Genomic DNA, 16,158 nt, shown 5'->3' with positions numbered 1-16,158 from the left:
AACCACCGAAATCAATAGGGCTACCCTGATGTAAAAGCTGTGTATGCAGGAAGTGAATCAAGCATATTGATTATACACATGCTTCACTTCGGTCAAGTAATAATCAGCACACAGAAGCTCTAAGAAAGCATCCTATCAGGCACTCTGAATTTCAGAGTGCAAATGCACACTAGAAATTGTCAACTGATCTCAGCGAGGTCCTGTATCCTGCCAGCTCATGAGTCACATCCACTCGCATCCAGCTATCTTAGGTAGCTTCCACAAACCAGGAGACTGTATTAGTTTCTATTATCTTTTTCCTTTCTTGGATGGTCAATTCTAAGAAAAAAAAACCCCAGCAAGTGGATTTAGTTCAGGTTTCATACAATGATACACAGAAACCCCATTCTAAACAGTATTTGGGAAACTCTTAAATTAAGGTTCTTTTCTGTTCATCAAGAAGCAGGGAACTTTGATCGGACCCAGTGGGCTGCCAACCAACTATACACCAGAGGTGTCAAACTTGCTGAGTAATCACCTCTATTTAAAAAGAGTAAAAATCAGAATCACCTTTCTTTCCATCTTTTCAGACCAGAGAATTCAGCCATCCAATACACTTCTCCTTCCACACTGCCCTTTTTCTAACAACTACTGGTCATTCACAAACATCACAAAGAGCAAACATTTTAGACTACACCAGAAGCTTAGAAAATCTCTCTATCTTACTAGACTCTTAAAATTCAAAAGAACACACAAATTATGATAGGCAAGATTGAAGAGTAGGTTGATAATCTAACACCACACACCAATTTAAATATTACGTGAACTAATACTACTTGACCGCTTTTTTTCCACACTTACATAACTTTAGCATTGGTCTGACTACAGGGCCTAGCTGCCAGCCATATGTTTTATGTAAAAAAAAAGAAAAAAAATAAATAAATTAAACAAAAAAGTAACACTCTTCTGCTGACTAAAAACTCTTCCCCCACCCTCAAATATTTTAAAGGAAAGGATCAGAAAATCGTGGCAGCTAAAACGAGTGGGAAAGGCAGGCACACATCAGGTTTATTCCAAGCCCCACAGATACTAAACACCTTCACAAGATTTTATTCCCTTTAAGAGACACTCCCACAAAAAAAAACAACTCCTCAAAAACCATACACAACCTCACACAACACGGACTCCCTGCGCCTACTTAAAAAGCCTATTTAAAGCTCTAGACCCAGCCGAGGAAAAGCTGAACGGTCTCCGAGAGCCAACCGGGACCTGCTCCTGCCCTGCCCGGGCCGGAGGTCAGCGCTCAGAGCGCGGGGCCGCCCCCCCCGGCTGTCAGACCCCGGCTCCTGACGAGGGGATTTCCGAAGGGCCGGTTGGTGGTGGCCGCCCCCTCCGACGCCGGCGAGAGGCGCGGGCAGCCCCCGCGGGGAGCCGAGAGGTGCTTCCCCCTCGGCGGCACCGCCGGCTGCGGGCGGGGAGGCCCCACCCACACCCCGCCTGGCTACCGCAGCAGGCCGATGCCGGGCGGCCCCCGGGCCCACTCCCACCGGGCGAGCTGTAAAACGGTATTTCGGGGAGATGGCCGTCCCCGGCCCGGGGAGAGCCGGCGGGGCAGGCGGCGCTGGGGCGGGCGGCGCTCCCCGCCGCTCCACATAACGGTCACGGCCCGGAGCACACGCCTCATCCGGGGCCGCGGCCCGCGTTCGGCATTAAAATGCGGCCCAATGGGGCGGTGGGTGCGCGGCGGCGGCAGCGAGAGGAGCGGCAGGCGGGGAGCCGGCAAGGCAGCGGCGGCCGGGAGGGTCGGCGGGCCGGGGAACGGGGGAGAAGGAGGACAGAGGGCGGGGGGCGGCGGCCGCGGGGAGGGAAGGGAAGGGCGAGGGGCAGGCGTGGAGCGAGCGGCGGGGCGCCGCGGGGAGCGGCGGCGGGGCGGGGACGGGGGGACAAGCGAGGAGGCTGGGTTCGCCCCGCACCCTGTGCCCGCCCGCACACCCCGCCTCCCCCTGCTGCAGAAACTACGCCATTGCGGCCTAGTCCTGGAGCCAGCGGCGCGCTGCCTCCCTCCCTCTCGCACTCCCCTCTCAGCCGCCGCCATCTTGGCGGCCGCCGCCATCTTTCCTTCCCCCCGCCGGAGCCGGGCAGGAGCAGCGGCGGCAGCAGCGCAGACCCCGCCATCTTTTCGGGGGAGCCGCCATACTTGCCCTGGCGATGAACATGGCGGCGCCCATCACACACATCAAAACATGGCCTCCCTTCAAAACAAAACTGTCCGAGGCGAACCGGGCAGCCGCCGGCGGAGCCTGGGGCCAGGGGAGGGTGGGGTCCGGCGCGCACTTACCCGAGGCCCACATGGTGACCGAGAACTCCCCCTCCAGGGTCTTGATCTGCACCTGCTTCTGCTCCCATTTCCTGCCGCCGCCGCCCTCGGCCCCGCCGCCGCCTCCCCCGCTCAGGTAACTCTTCTTGCTGCTCTTCTTGCCGCTGCCGCCCTTCTTAACGCGGCCTCCTCCGCCGGCCGAGGAGGAGCCGCCGCCTCCGCTCTTGCTGCCGGCGGCGGCCACGGTGACCAGGGTCTGCTCGATGTACTCGTCCTCCCCAGCGGGCGCCGGCACCGGGATGAGGATCTGGTCCTCGAAGCCGTCATCGGCCCGCAGTCCGTCCGAGTCGTCTCCCCCTACCACCTCCTCGCGGGTCTGCACCAGGATCACCTCCTGGTGGTGGTGGTGCAGATGGAGCTGTCCCCCGCCGCCGCCGGCCGCGCCGCCGCCCGCCCCGCTTGGGTCCCCGTCCGAGACCAGCGGCTGCAGCGCGATCATGGGCTGGTGGTGGTGGTAGTGATGGGGCGGGTGGTGCGGGCCGCACTCCTCGCAGCACTCGTCCTCGTCCTCCTCTTCCTCGTCCTCCTCGCCGCCCACCACGGTGGTCTCGATGGTCTCCACCGGGATGGTCTCCACCTCGATCTCGTGCAGCTCCACGATCTCGGCCGGCATCTCCGAGCCGTCCGTGGCGATGTACAGGGTATCTCCCGAGGCCATGGCGGGGCGAGGCGGGGGAGAGAGAGCTCCACGGGTGGCGAGGGGGCTCCGGTCCGCTCCCCTCGGCGGATGGTGGGGCTCGGGCTCCTCTCGCTTCCCTTCCTTCTCCTCCTCCCCCTTCCACACAAACACCAGCTCCTCGCAGCCAGCGAGAGAGAGGGAGGCAGCCAGCCGCCAAATCCCGGCCACGCTCCCTCGCGAGACTTCCGCTGCTGCCGCCGAGACGCACCCCAGCCCCGGGAGGCCGCTGCCGCCGGGACCCGCCCCCCCCCGCCGCCAAACGGCCAATCGCACCACCCACCGCGCCCACGGCTCACCCAGCCAAGTAGCCTCTACGGGGGCGCGCCGTGCCGCAGCGGCCCGCCTCCATTTACTGCCGTCGGCCTATCACAGAGCGCTGCGACTGCAGAGCGCGCCTCCCGGCGCTGAGCAGCCAATCGGCACGTGGCGGTGTCGTTTCCCCCCTAACCGCCGCCGTCCGCCCCGCCTCTCCCTTCTCGCCCCTCCCCGCGCGGGAGCCCCGCCTCGCGCTCCGCCCTCCCCTCAGCCGGGGCAGGCCCTGCCCCAGCCGCGCGCCCGTACGATCTGCCGCTGGCGGTGGCCGGGCCCGCTCACGAGGCACCGGCAGGTGGCGCGCCAGCAGCCCGGCCGTTAACGGCCGGCTCGCGGCGGGCGCGCGGGGCGCGGCTGCCAGCACGGGCGGGGCGCGGGCCGTCTCCCGGTGCGGGGGCCCGAGGGGCTCCGCGCTCGCCCCGGCCCGCGGCAGGTCCCCGGCGTGGAGCGGCCGGACCGGGGGCGGGGGGGGCTCCGCGCCTAAAACACGGACCGGGAGGGAGCGATGGACGCGTCCCGGGCGTTTCGCAGCCGGCCTGGTGCGCTCGCCCCGCGGCGGCTGGCTGAGCAGCGGGCCCAGGGCCCAGCCCCTGCCTTGCCGGCGGGGCCCGTTGCGAGCCGGGCGGACCCCAGCGGAGCTCCGGGCTCGGCCTGCGCAGTCGCCGAAGAGGTGTCGGGGCAGCCTCGGGAGGCTGCCGGCGAGATCGTCGTGTTTGAATCTTACAGCTGAGCTGCTCTTGGTGCTCAGGAATTGTTCTCTCTCTCCTCCCTTCTCTTTATCTCTAGGCCAGCGCTGTGGGCAGCACGGTGCCTTCCCGCGGGCTCCCGCTCAGCGTGGCGCGCAGGGCAGGTGTGGGCTGTGAGGAGCGCGGCTCTCCCCCCTGCCTGGCTGGCGGCGGGAGCACGGCCTGCAGTCACAGCCGGAGATCAGTAGCCAAGTTCATGAACTCGGTTACCCAGAAGCGGAGTTTAAAATTAGTGATACATTGTAATTCAATCGCTGCACAGAATTCCAGTACGTGAAGTGATCCTCTCATTTAAAATATAATTATCGAGTGTAGTTACTCGCTTTAAGTACTATCACCTCTCCATCCCTGAACTCCATTGCTCACCAAAAACCCTCAAACAACGACAAAACAATACGTGCTTTGCAAATGCGGCAGCTTTCTGCTCCAGTCACACCGCAACTACTTCTCCTGCCAACTGCCACAGGACATCCCTTCCTTACCCCGCTGAGGAACTTCCCCACGTGAAGGGGATGCTGAGGGAAAAATACCACTCGTTAGTATTATCTTCGGTCAGAGAAGAATGTACTGATAGCTCTGCAAGTATTTAAATCTGAAAAAAATAAGTGCTTGGTTTACATGAAGTAAACACTACTGAATGTGAGGATTTTAAAACAATTCAAAACCTTGTAGGCCTTCTGTACTCATTACAAGATCGCCTCCTGTTCCTTACTCCTCCTTGCTTCTGCTGTTAACACCACCTTTCCTTCCTCTTATATGTTATGCTACTGTTAACTACAAGTACAGTTTTCTCAAGTACTTCCGAGGCTGCTGCAAGTATACATTCCATTTTTATCTTCACTTCTCACTACACCACTGCTTTGCTTGCTCATAGCCCAAATTGCCATGATATAAAAACTGATAAAAGATTCCTGCTAAGAAACACGTCCTTCTTCTACCTCAGCATGAAGTGTTCTCAAAGTTAGGTTAGTCCAAGTCACAAGGTAAAAATACTGATCTCTGGGCTAATGACGAGATCAGAAAATAATTTCCTATTAAGTATCAGAAATGGCAACAAATGTACTTAACTTGTGGAGATCTGGGAATTCCTTCTCTCCAATCACACTCAGCACTCTCATTTTAACAAACTACAAGATGTAGTTTATCGTTGCAAAATTCTCATAAACTGAAAGGCTATTTTTAGATCCTGGAGAGAGGTTTCCAGACCGTTACATATGAATTCTGCCCCTCTGTCTATAGTTGGAAGGGCAAATGTAACAGTGTGGGAAAAATAGTGCTTGTAACTATTAAAAATAAGATTTCAAAATTAGGTTGAAGTTTCCCTTGTCTCCCAGTAAAAGTTAAATGTAATAAAAAATGGTGAGTCATTATGGAGTTCATTCATTTGGGGGGGGAGGGAATGCACGGTTCACTTAGACATTTTATTCTATGCTTGCACGGACAAAATATTAATGTCACCTACACGTTAGATGTGCACTCAGTCCTGCTCTTGAGTTCCCACCAGAGCTGACATTGACTTCAGAGCAAGTGGGATTGAGCCCTGAACTGAATATTTTGGGTCAGGTTTTTTTTGGTGCTAGCATAAATGAGCTTTGTCAAATACAGGAACAAAGTCACAAGTCTCTCTTGTTTAACAATGTAAATTTTTTGGTCCATATCAATGACAACAGTTTAGCAATCGTGTAGAAACCCATTTCATTTTTGTGTTTTTACTGTGAACAAGTATATAATTTTCCAAAGAGTTTTGGACAGAAAAGGCACTTTTAAGTTTGTAACATCAGAACCACCTTATTTTGAATATTGCAAGTGTTTTCTATTTTTTCCTATACTTTGACTTAAAGCCAATGTTTTAATGTTTTGCTGAAACATTCATAATTCATTATTTTTCAGTGAGAAATGTTACGTGACACAAATATTCTTCATCAGCTCTGTATTTTATCCATTATACCATTCTCTTCATCCTGAACGAGATGATTTGCTTAACTAGCATATGATTATTTTTCACTAACTGTGAGGATTAGACATACATCATTTTTCCAACTGCTGGATGAGATAAAAATACAGCAACAAGCAAAAAATAAAGATGTGAAAGCTGCCCAGTGAAAAGCTGTTTAAAGGAAAACTTTGTCCTCTGTCCAAATAGCAGCAGAAGTTACTCCCTCGATAATCTCTCATCTTTCTGCCCTACGCACCCCATTTTGCTCCCCAGCCTCAGAACTCCAGCTTGTTTTCTAGCCACATTTAAAAAGTGAGGGGGAAAAAACTTAATTTAAAAAATTTAAAACCTTCCATTGGAAACAAAATTTTTAAGTGTTCATAAAAAGTAAGTTTTTAAGAATATATATTCTTTACAAGGTCTACAAGCTCTAGCTGCCTCAGAATTAGCTGTGTTGTTTTTTTTATGGTTCCTTCTTTAAAATCTGCTGTAGTAAATTGTAGTCCACCATCAGTCTGCAGAAACCAGTTTTTAACTTTTCACACGCATGCATCCACCAGAATTCTTTTTTCTCCACTCTCCTTTCTTGGCACTGCAAAAGTCCTGGTAATAGTTTCAGGTCCTGAGCATACCTGACTGAAAGAGCAAAACCATATGAGTTTTCTCTTGACAAACCCAACTTTTACTGTCCTCATGGCCTTTCTTTCTTTTGGATTTAACTGGTTCACGAATCTGCCCTTCTTCAGCAGCGAGGTGGGCAGGGGAAAACCTCAGGAGTCAAAGAGATGACAGCTGCAAAGCCAGCACAGAACAGATTCGTAGCTCTGTGCAGTCGTCATTTGGAGGAGATAGAAAGCTATGAGTTACTGAGGGCTGAGCTCTTTTAGTAGAGAGTCACATAAAAAATATACCTGAGACACCAATAGCATACACTGCATTAAAAAAGAAAGGCAGGGAGGAAAGAGAAGGGAAAGAGGAAGAGAGGAAAGGGAAAGGGAGACAGGACATGCATGAATTCTCTGGTTTCTGCTCTGTAAGAGATTTCTTACTCCTCTGAACCTCCCTCAGCTTTTAGTTTTTGCACATACTTGGCATCAAGTGTTACAGAAGATTGTATGTGCTGGGTTCTTGTTTTAGAGCTAGAAGTTACATCAGTGTAAGAGTTCTGAACACAGGTTACTGCCACTGTTCTGTGTGCATAGATGAGATACATGAGTATAGATAACAAGAGTAATTGATCTTTTCAGTTTCACAGGATCACAGAAGAACTGAGGCTGCAAGGGATCTCTAGAGAGTGTCTAGTCCAAACCCCTGCTCAAAAGTGGGGTCAAATAGAGCAGGTTGCTCAGGGCTGTGTCAGCCAAGCTTTGAATATCTTCAAGGATGGAGACTCTACAGCCTCTCGTGGTAACCTGTTCCTGTGTTTGACCACCCTCACAGTAAAGAAGTTCTTTCCTTATGTTTGAGTAGAATTTCCTTTGTGCTTGTTGCTTCACGTCCTTTCACTGGGCACCACTAGAAGAGTCTGGCTCCATTTCCTTTTTTTTTTTATTTGTAATTTTATTTTTCAATTCCTGGGATGCTCAGTGTCCTGATTAGACTTAAGGCATTTGTTAAATACAGACTAGCCATGGTGAAATCAGTGGTGCTGCTCATAGTACAAGGCGACACAGGATGCTTGAGGCGTTGCAGTACCCTGGCTTGGGAGAACTCTTACAATCCGTCTCTCGGATGTGCTCAATATAGTAGCATCAGCAGACGATGGTCAGCACTCAACATCATTAGCTACTCAATCAATATTATGTTTTTTTCTCTGATGTGTTTTTTGTTTTCTTGTGGTGAACTAGTAGTTCACAGCTTCCAGAAACTACAGTTGTCAGTGCAGTACTAACCCACCTTTGTGTATAATATCTGGTTGCATATTTATATAAAGAGCTGTTTCTCATTTCATATAGGTCTGGCCCTTATCTCAGCTGCATCAAGCCAAAACTAGGTAACTGTTCTTTTAAACAAGAATTACTTGGTAAATATAAAAGTCTTGTTATATTTTAAGAAAAGGAAGGTCACACAAAATAAGTTACTCTCTCACAAAAAAAAGAATGAACAAAAAGATCAACGCTTGTTTTCTAAATCTTGGGTTTTTTTTCTTTTAGTCCTATTCCTGCCCCCTTCAGTTTACACTGAAGTGAGAAAGAAATTTGAAGTGTGAAACTTGTGAAGCAAGTGAGCTTTTCACAGCCATCATCTACAGCCTTCTCTCTTGCCTCTAGTGGGGTCAACACCCCCTTTTCCCCATTTGTTTCACCCACCCTTTCAAATTCACTGATTTGGAAACTTCTAATAGCCTATTTTTTTCTTCTCATTCTCACACAAACTATTTATTTAATATTTGAGAAGAAAGATTAGCCCTCCCATTGTAAATCAACACCAGTCACTGAACTGGTAACACTTACATATCTAGTTAGATATATGACATGAATAGCTTTTAAGATATTTTTGCTCCTGTGTAAAGAAGACTAGATATAGAGTCACTTACTGGAGGAAAAGAAAATCCATAGTTGATAATACAGGGTTCTCCCATTAACACCTATTAAAGACTTATCTAAGACTTACTAATAAGTTCTGCCAATTCAAGATATCAGGTTTTCCTTGTTGTCTTCATCTAGAATGGCTTATTAATCAATTAAAGCAGAAGAAGTCTTAAAGAAAAAAAAAAATCTCAAGAAGTTATCTAAACTAGGATTACAATGCCATTAAAGTAATCCACTAAGAAAAATGTTAATTAGCTCTGCCATCCTTTTTCCAGAGCTCTTGTCCCAGCTCTTTGCAGCTCTGCAGGAAATGTGGTTTTAACTTTACCTTTATAGCCCTTCGTAATTTAGCCTCATCATCTCCAGCTGATCTAATATAAGCTACCGCCATGCCTGGCCTTTATGGCCCACCAGCTTCTGCTACAGGTGTCCTTGTCCTCTATCCTCAGATTGCTAATTAAACATGTGGGAAACCCCTGATCCCAGTTTGTGTATGGACTCCTACAAAACACATTTAAAGGTTCATTCTGACCATCAGGTTCTGCTTGCTGACCATGCCTAGGAACAAGCAATGAACTCTGTGTGCACCTCTTTTTCCTGTTTCTTTTTCTGGTACTTTTAATAATTATTGTTTCCTTTGCTGTACCACATCCTACTTCAGATTCCCCTCTTAAACCAAGCAGCTAACAAAGCTACACCAATTAGTTTGCTTAGATTTATAGCGCTTTCCCTCCATTTGTCATCTGCTTGTGTCTTTGAGACTGAGCACAGTGGGGAAGGATTTTTTTTTCATCTGTTATGTTGCAGGGGGAGGGAGACAGGGTTTGCACTGCCACCATTCCAAACTAATTTCTAAGTTATGGTCACTAATCACCCCAGTCTCATTAAAGAGGTGTTGTTGTAAGGACAAGATTATACAATTTGTTGTTCTTACTGTGTGAAAAGATACATGAATCAGTGAACCTAATCCTTGCTCCAGAAACATTTAACCCTTTAATTGTGGGTGGAAAATGCAAATAAATATTGAGCGGTAAAGCTGACCATCAAATATGAATGTTTTCTCCTTCATTCCTGATGGATTTCATACCTGAGGGTATAAAGCTACCCTTACAAAAATCCTCAGCCTTTACGAAGCGGTCGTGTTGGACCTATCAACATAGGATATGGGTGGACACAAGAAGCAGAAACTTTAGGGAAATAACACGTATTAGTTGAGCCAGCATGATACGATTCCACACCTGCCAGCACAGGCAATGTGTGCGAATGCGTATCCTAACTGCTCCTACTGCACTCTGGGACCAGGAAGCAAATGTGCAGCTCCTGTTCATGACTGTTGTCTTACGAATCGCAGCACTCCTTAGACCTCCTCCTGCACATGCATTTGCTCGGGTTACAGATGCCAGACCTGATGCTGGAAAGTGCTGAGCTCTCAGCTTCCATTAAAGTCACCAAGTATTGATAGATCCCAGTAGCAGTGAGAAAGAAGTAACCCTAGAGTTAATATTACATTTTAAAAGAAAAAATAATTCCAGATTTAAATTAATAAGGCTAATTAATTAAAAATAAATATGATGTATAAATTGCTGCGGTCTCAATGAAAGCCCAAGGGCAGCTATTTTTTTCCTAAATCAACTTAGCTGGGTTTCTACAAGACAATAGATATTGTGGCTCGATTTTCTCTGACAGTTTGCTAAAATATGAGTATAAAAACTTATACTCCTTAGGCATAAGCAAAGCTGATCAATACTTTTTCTAGTGTGCTTGTATTAGAAGGATTTGTAACTCAGATTCATTGGAGGAAAGATTGTCACTTTACTTTGAGTTTTTATAGTTCAATCCTAGTCCATTTTGGAGGGACTGTATATGTTGCTATAATATAAATACTGACTAAAAATATTTTTCCGAAGCAAAAATGGGGACTGTATGACATAATCTTTGGAATTTAGCGCAGTTTGTTGTTAAAGTTATTCTCCAACTGTTCCCTGCAGGGGTAATTCTTCCTACAGGCAGGCACACCCACCCATACATACACATACACACAGCTAGTCATTTTCAAGTGGCCTTTTTCCCTCTACTCAAAGCTCGGTCTCTGACTTCAAGGGGCTGAACAAAGTACCCCTCTTAACCCCGTGTCACTCCTATTGTCAGAAGTGAGCTCAGCAGCACTGAAATAAATCAGGTTTTAAGTATATCAGGTTGAAACCTGAGCATCGGAAATACGTTTGAAAGAGCAAATCTGCCAGAGTCAGCTGTGGTCTAGAAAGCACTGCCATAGCAGTGATGTACAGGAGTGTAGGGGTTTAGAGAAGAGATCTATCAACGCTTAGAGGGGAAGGAGAGAAATCCCAGTTTATTTTGATGCCTTTCTTCACAGGACCCACGTTCTCTCATAATCCTGACACTCCCTGTCAAAAGGGAACCCCTTAGGTTCTCACATGTGGGTAAGCGATTACAAATGTTGCTACTTTCTGCATATAAAGTTTTTGCTGTGGAAGGGAAGTCTAGTTAATACACTTCATTCAGGTATTTGTACTGGGATGCTAGTAAAACTGTTCCTGAAATGCCAAGATTGCAGGGAGGGTAGCATAAACCGTTCATGGGGTAAGTACTTATGGTGCATAATAGCAAATATGTCTCATGATAAAAAGCAATTGCAAATCCTCTGAACAATATAAAACACTGTGCGGAATACATTACTTTCCAGAAAGATTGTGATTCTTTGAAAAAGCTAAGAAGCAGAAGAGTTGAAATGTAACATGAGAAAAAAAATATTTATGTAAAAGAGGGAATTGTTTTAATTGGCATTCTGCGGGAGCAGGCTTCCTAAATACATTCTGTACCTGATCATAGCAGGGCCATTAATTACAGTAGGCCTGCGTTTGTTAAGCTTCTGGCTAATGATCAGATCAAAACATTTTAAAATTCCTTAAGCACATATTTCTAAAGGAGGCGAGAACATTTGGGTGTGCTACCAAATCCAGCCTATCTCTCCTGTGAAGTTAGCCCTTCCCAAGCCATAGTCTTCCTTTTTGTTGATTTCCATTACATTCGTAGGACACTTAGATTTGCTGGAATAAAAGAAAATGCCTAACTGTATGAGGCAAAAGGAGCCCAGAGTTACTAGTCACGGCGCTAAATCCATGTCTAGGAAAGGGAGACGCGGGAGAGGGGTTATTCCCCAGGACACTCGCCCAAGCCGGCTCAAGGTTTTACTTCCAATGCCGCACCTCGGGGCGGTCGCTGTGCCCTGCTGTGCTCACGGTAAGCGTGAAAAACCTTCTCCGGCGCGCTGCGCGAGGAGGAGCGGGGAGCCGGGTCCCCTCGGTGGGTGCGGGGGCAGCGGGGTCCCCTCGGTGGGTGCGGGGGGCGCCGGGTCCCTTCGGTGGGTGCGGAGGGCGCCGGGTCCCCTCGGTGCGGGGGGCGCCAGGTCCCCTCGGTGGGTGCAGGGGGCGCGGGGCCCCACCGCGGCTGGGCGTGCCCGGGCCCGCGGGGGCGCTGCGGTGGCGGCGCGTCGCCGGCAGGGGGCGGCCTGCGCCGGCAGCGGCGGCGGGAGCGGGGCGCGCGGGCGGCGGCCGGTGCCGTGGCGCTGGGCCGTGCTGGCGGCTGGGCGGGGGGGGGCTGCCGGCTCCGCGCCGCCGTGCGAGCCGGGGCACGCTGCGCGCCGCCCGAAAAGGCCGGCACTGCCGGAGGAGGAGGGTGACCCAGGAGCTGGCTGCGGCGGCATTTTGCCGTGAGCCGTTGAGCCGCGCAGCCCTCTCCCCGCAGGCGGGGAGCGCGGGTGCCGTGGGTATCCAAACCCCGTGGGATGCCGGTGCCGGGTGGTGCTGGTTCTCCCCATGCTCCGGGCCCAAGAAGGGGTAATTCGCCCTGCGGTGAGCTGCCCCCGCTCTGCAGTCCCCGGCAGGGCTGGCTGCGGAAGGCGAGGACTGATGCGTGCCTCGGCACCGCGCTGGGGTACGGGGAAAGGAGTGATGAACTTGGGCAGAAGTGAGCTGACCTCTTAGGCAGCTCTTTGTTTCTTTGAATCTCATTTTTCATTTTGGGAGGTCCCAGGCAGAGACACTGCAAAGCAGCCGACATCCAGCAGGATTTGCTGAATGCTGGGCAAACGCGGCCGTTGTGCTAGCTGACGTGAAAGCGCCATGTCGCGTAAAGGGTGGGTTACACGTAATATGACAATGGCATAAGGAAAATGTCTTTCTCCCCTTAAGATTCTGCTGCACCAGCTCCTCAACACCTTTGCTTCATCTATTCAACTCACAGCTCTGGCATAGAGTTAACCCAGTGGAAAGAGAAAGCCAGAATGAACCAGGGAAGGATCAGCACTGGTAAGGGGGGAAAACAGAAAGTAGGGTTTGTTGGCAAATAATTTCCCCTGAGCTAACTCCAGTGGGTGTGTGTGTTGATGATATGGCTCTTCTACAAACTATGCTGTCTATGAAACCTTGACTTTGTTCAATAAATTACATCACATTGTAAACCTGGTCACTAGTTACATCAAGTCAGAGCACGACACCCAATTCAAAATGACTGCAAAATGTTTTCTAAACAAGTGAATATACAGCTGTGTTTTGTTCAGATAATCAAAATAACTGTGAGGGAAGGTCCAATTTATACAGGCAGAGAAGAAACTACGTAACTCAGGAACTGAGATTACAATTCTGTCATGGGACATGGAGTTCTTTATTCAGAGGAGAAAACACCTTATTTAGAGATAAAATTGCCAAACAACTTCATTTTACTTCCAGAATATCAACTTTAACAAAGATTAGTCTCTGGAAACTAGAAGAAGAGGAAGAGTTAAGGCCTGTACACCAGGGCAGAATTAAGGCACCTCAAACACCACGCCTGCTTTTTCAGGCTGGTAATAGCCACTGGGAATTGTGTGAAAATGTTCCTGCTGCCTTTACTGCGTCACCTGCTCTTTTAATAAGTGGAGGGAGGAAGCAGCTGGGTTGTGTAGCAGAAATACGTTCGTGCTGGGAAGCCAGCTATTGGAAAGGCACCTTTGGGTGGGGAAGTGTGAGTCTACCTGGCTATGTGGAAGAGAGCACCAGTAGGTCTTGTTTCAGACCTGCATGTTAGAGGTTATGTTCTCAGTGGAGCAAAGGATTTTTGTCTTTTTTACCTGGAAATTGCCAGGTGGGATGCTGGAGGTGAGTGTGATGTGTAGTTAAAACTATGTAAATGAGATATTTGATGGTACTGTGCGTTGAGTCAGCAATTGTGCTCCTCCTGTTGAGTATTTTAAGAGTTTTTCTCAGCTAGGCTCTCAATAGTTAGAAATCTTGAACAGGTATAGGAAATTGCTGAAGAAAGGAGGGCTACAGCTGGAAGAACCTGACCATATGAAGCATGTTTGAATTGCCATAAAGTGCAGCAAGTATGTGAATTTGTAGAGTTCACAGTCTTTATGATATTCTTTAAAAGGGCTATTTTCCTGTGTGACATTAAAATCCCCCCTCCTTTTCCTTTGTGAATGATTGTGAGCCTGTTTGCACTTTACTAGGGTGCTATAAAACTCAGGGTGCCAAATGGTCAGAACTGGATAATACTCCTGCTAATTCTAGAAGATGGTCTAAAGCTGGTGTTCCTTGTTTGTCTGGCATCCATAATTACTCTTAAATGAGTATAATTTGTTTGGCTTATTATAGAAATAGAAAGAAATGCCATCTCACTGGAGACAGAAAAGCTTTTTGTTCTTCTCATGTGGTCAGGTTGAGCCCATAGTAATAAGCTACGTGAAGACAGTGCGGTTGCCTCCAAAGGAGATACTTAACTTTCCATGCGTAACTTACCATACAAAACAGCATTAGCCTGTTGGAGAAACTTTTGGGGATGAAGTAGTCTTTGTTTTCTTTGCAACTGCATGGACTGACCCACTAATTGATTTTTTTAGTCACCTTGAGCACTCCTGAGCAGGAAGTGACCAAATGGTGTCATCACGTTCGTGCTGTCTTTGGCCTCTCCACTGATACTGTCAACAAGCCAAAATATTTGAGCCAATTAAAAGTTTAAGCTGAGATACTGATGCATCTGCTCTCTGAACAATTCACTCTCTATAGAAACATCTAATAAATGTAACTTGGATTAAGAGTCCATTAACTGGGTTGGGCCCTGCAATGTTATGGGACAATACCAACCTTGTGCTGGAGAAATGGTGAAGAAACCATTGTACTTGCAGACAGCTGACAGGTAAAAGCAAGTGGTTAAACTCCTGCTCTGGGCAAAGCTGCACCGTACATGCATAGGCTCCACCATACTCCTTGGACCTTCAAGTATTCAAGGGTTTAAATTTAGACCACTTCAGGGGAAAAAAATAAAAATCAAAAAAGCCTCCTAAAACTCCTGCAGTCAGGTGGCAGCGCTTGGGGTTTATGGATTGTTTTCATAGAATCATAGAATGGTTTGGGTTGGAAGGGACCTTAAAGATCATCTAGTTCCAACCCCCCTGCCACAGGCAGGGACACCTTTCCTCTTGACCAGGTTGCTCAAAGCCTCATCCAACCTGGCCTTAAACATGGCCAGGGAGGGGGCAGCCACAACTCCTCTGGGCAACCTGTGCCAGTGTCTCACCACCCTCACAGTGAAGAATTTCTTCCTGATATCTAATCTAAATCTACCCTCTTTCAGTTTAGAAACCATTCCCCCTTGTCCTATCACTACTTGTCCTTGTAAAAAGCCCCTCTCCAGCTTTCCTGTAGGCCCCCTTCAGATACTGGAAGGATGCTATGAGGTCTCCCCGGAGCCTTCTCTTCTCCAGTTTTGTTGTTGTTTGTTGTTGTTAATTTTTTTTTTAACCCATATCGTTTCATGCAATTGTGCTACCAAGCAGTCTTAAATAGTTAAACTAGACTAAAGTAACAGGTGATAGTATTGCCAATGTTAGTAGGCAAAAATTATTGCTGAAAAATATTTACATTTCACATTTGCGTGGCTGCTTTTTTGCCCCTTTTAACTTCCCACTCGGACAGGCATTTTTAAGAGAGTTCAGAAGGAGCTGGAGAGATTCATACTGAAACAGAATGAAACAAAATTGTCTTCTGAGCGTGGAGCTGATCCAAATGGGATGTTGTCAATGGAAGGAGTAATGATAGGGATAATGAACCCTGAAGACGGACAGCGAGTCAGGTATGGGCTTGCAAAAGAGCTTAGCGGGAACAAGAGCAGCACTTTAATTTTGGGTTGTGTGTGTGGAGAAACACCGTGTAACACGTGTAACTCCTGTCCCTGTGACTCAGAGAGGCTAGAGAATTTAGCAAGGTTACCTCAGGTTTAAGGTTAGCAAGCTCTTTGCCTGGCTTCGTTACCAAGGGAGCTGTGTGATTTCCTGCTACTTCAGCGGAGATGGTACTGGACCTGGGAAATGGGCTGCAGACTCTCAGGAGTGAAGTGTTAACCAGCCAAGTGCTGGATGCTACTGGGACAGCTTACACAGGATTTGTCAGGGCACCAACGAAATGTGTGTCAGGTACTGGTCATCTTAGCGCTGTCCCAGCTCTTTGGCCCCTGGGAGGAGCTCGCATGACTGGGCTTTGCCCTAAGTCACGTTCTGCTTAGGGCTGTGGCACTGGATTTGTGGCGTTTGGACTACCCTT

The 16,158-nt window shown here is 48.6% G+C and overlaps 1 protein-coding gene across 1 annotated transcript in view; it reads right to left on the bottom strand.

Moving 5' to 3' along the window:
* YY1 (YY1 transcription factor) overlaps positions 1-3,261 on the bottom strand; it is a 31,435-nt gene extending 28,174 nt beyond the window's left edge. The window contains exon 1 of the mRNA XM_068398297.1: positions 2,318-3,261. Within this exon, the coding sequence (XP_068254398.1) occupies positions 2,318-3,014 (697 nt within the window). The 5' untranslated portion in view covers positions 3,015-3,261. The remainder of the gene's footprint in view (positions 1-2,317) is intronic.
* Between the last annotated feature and the right edge of the window lie 12,897 nt (positions 3,262-16,158).

This window comes from Nyctibius grandis, chromosome 4, assembly GCF_013368605.1.
Source record: "Nyctibius grandis isolate bNycGra1 chromosome 4, bNycGra1.pri, whole genome shotgun sequence".
NCBI lineage: Eukaryota > Metazoa > Chordata > Aves > Nyctibiiformes > Nyctibiidae > Nyctibius > Nyctibius grandis.
The sequence above is the reverse complement of the archived record's forward strand: the minus strand, read 5'-3'. Positions and strand labels throughout refer to the sequence as shown.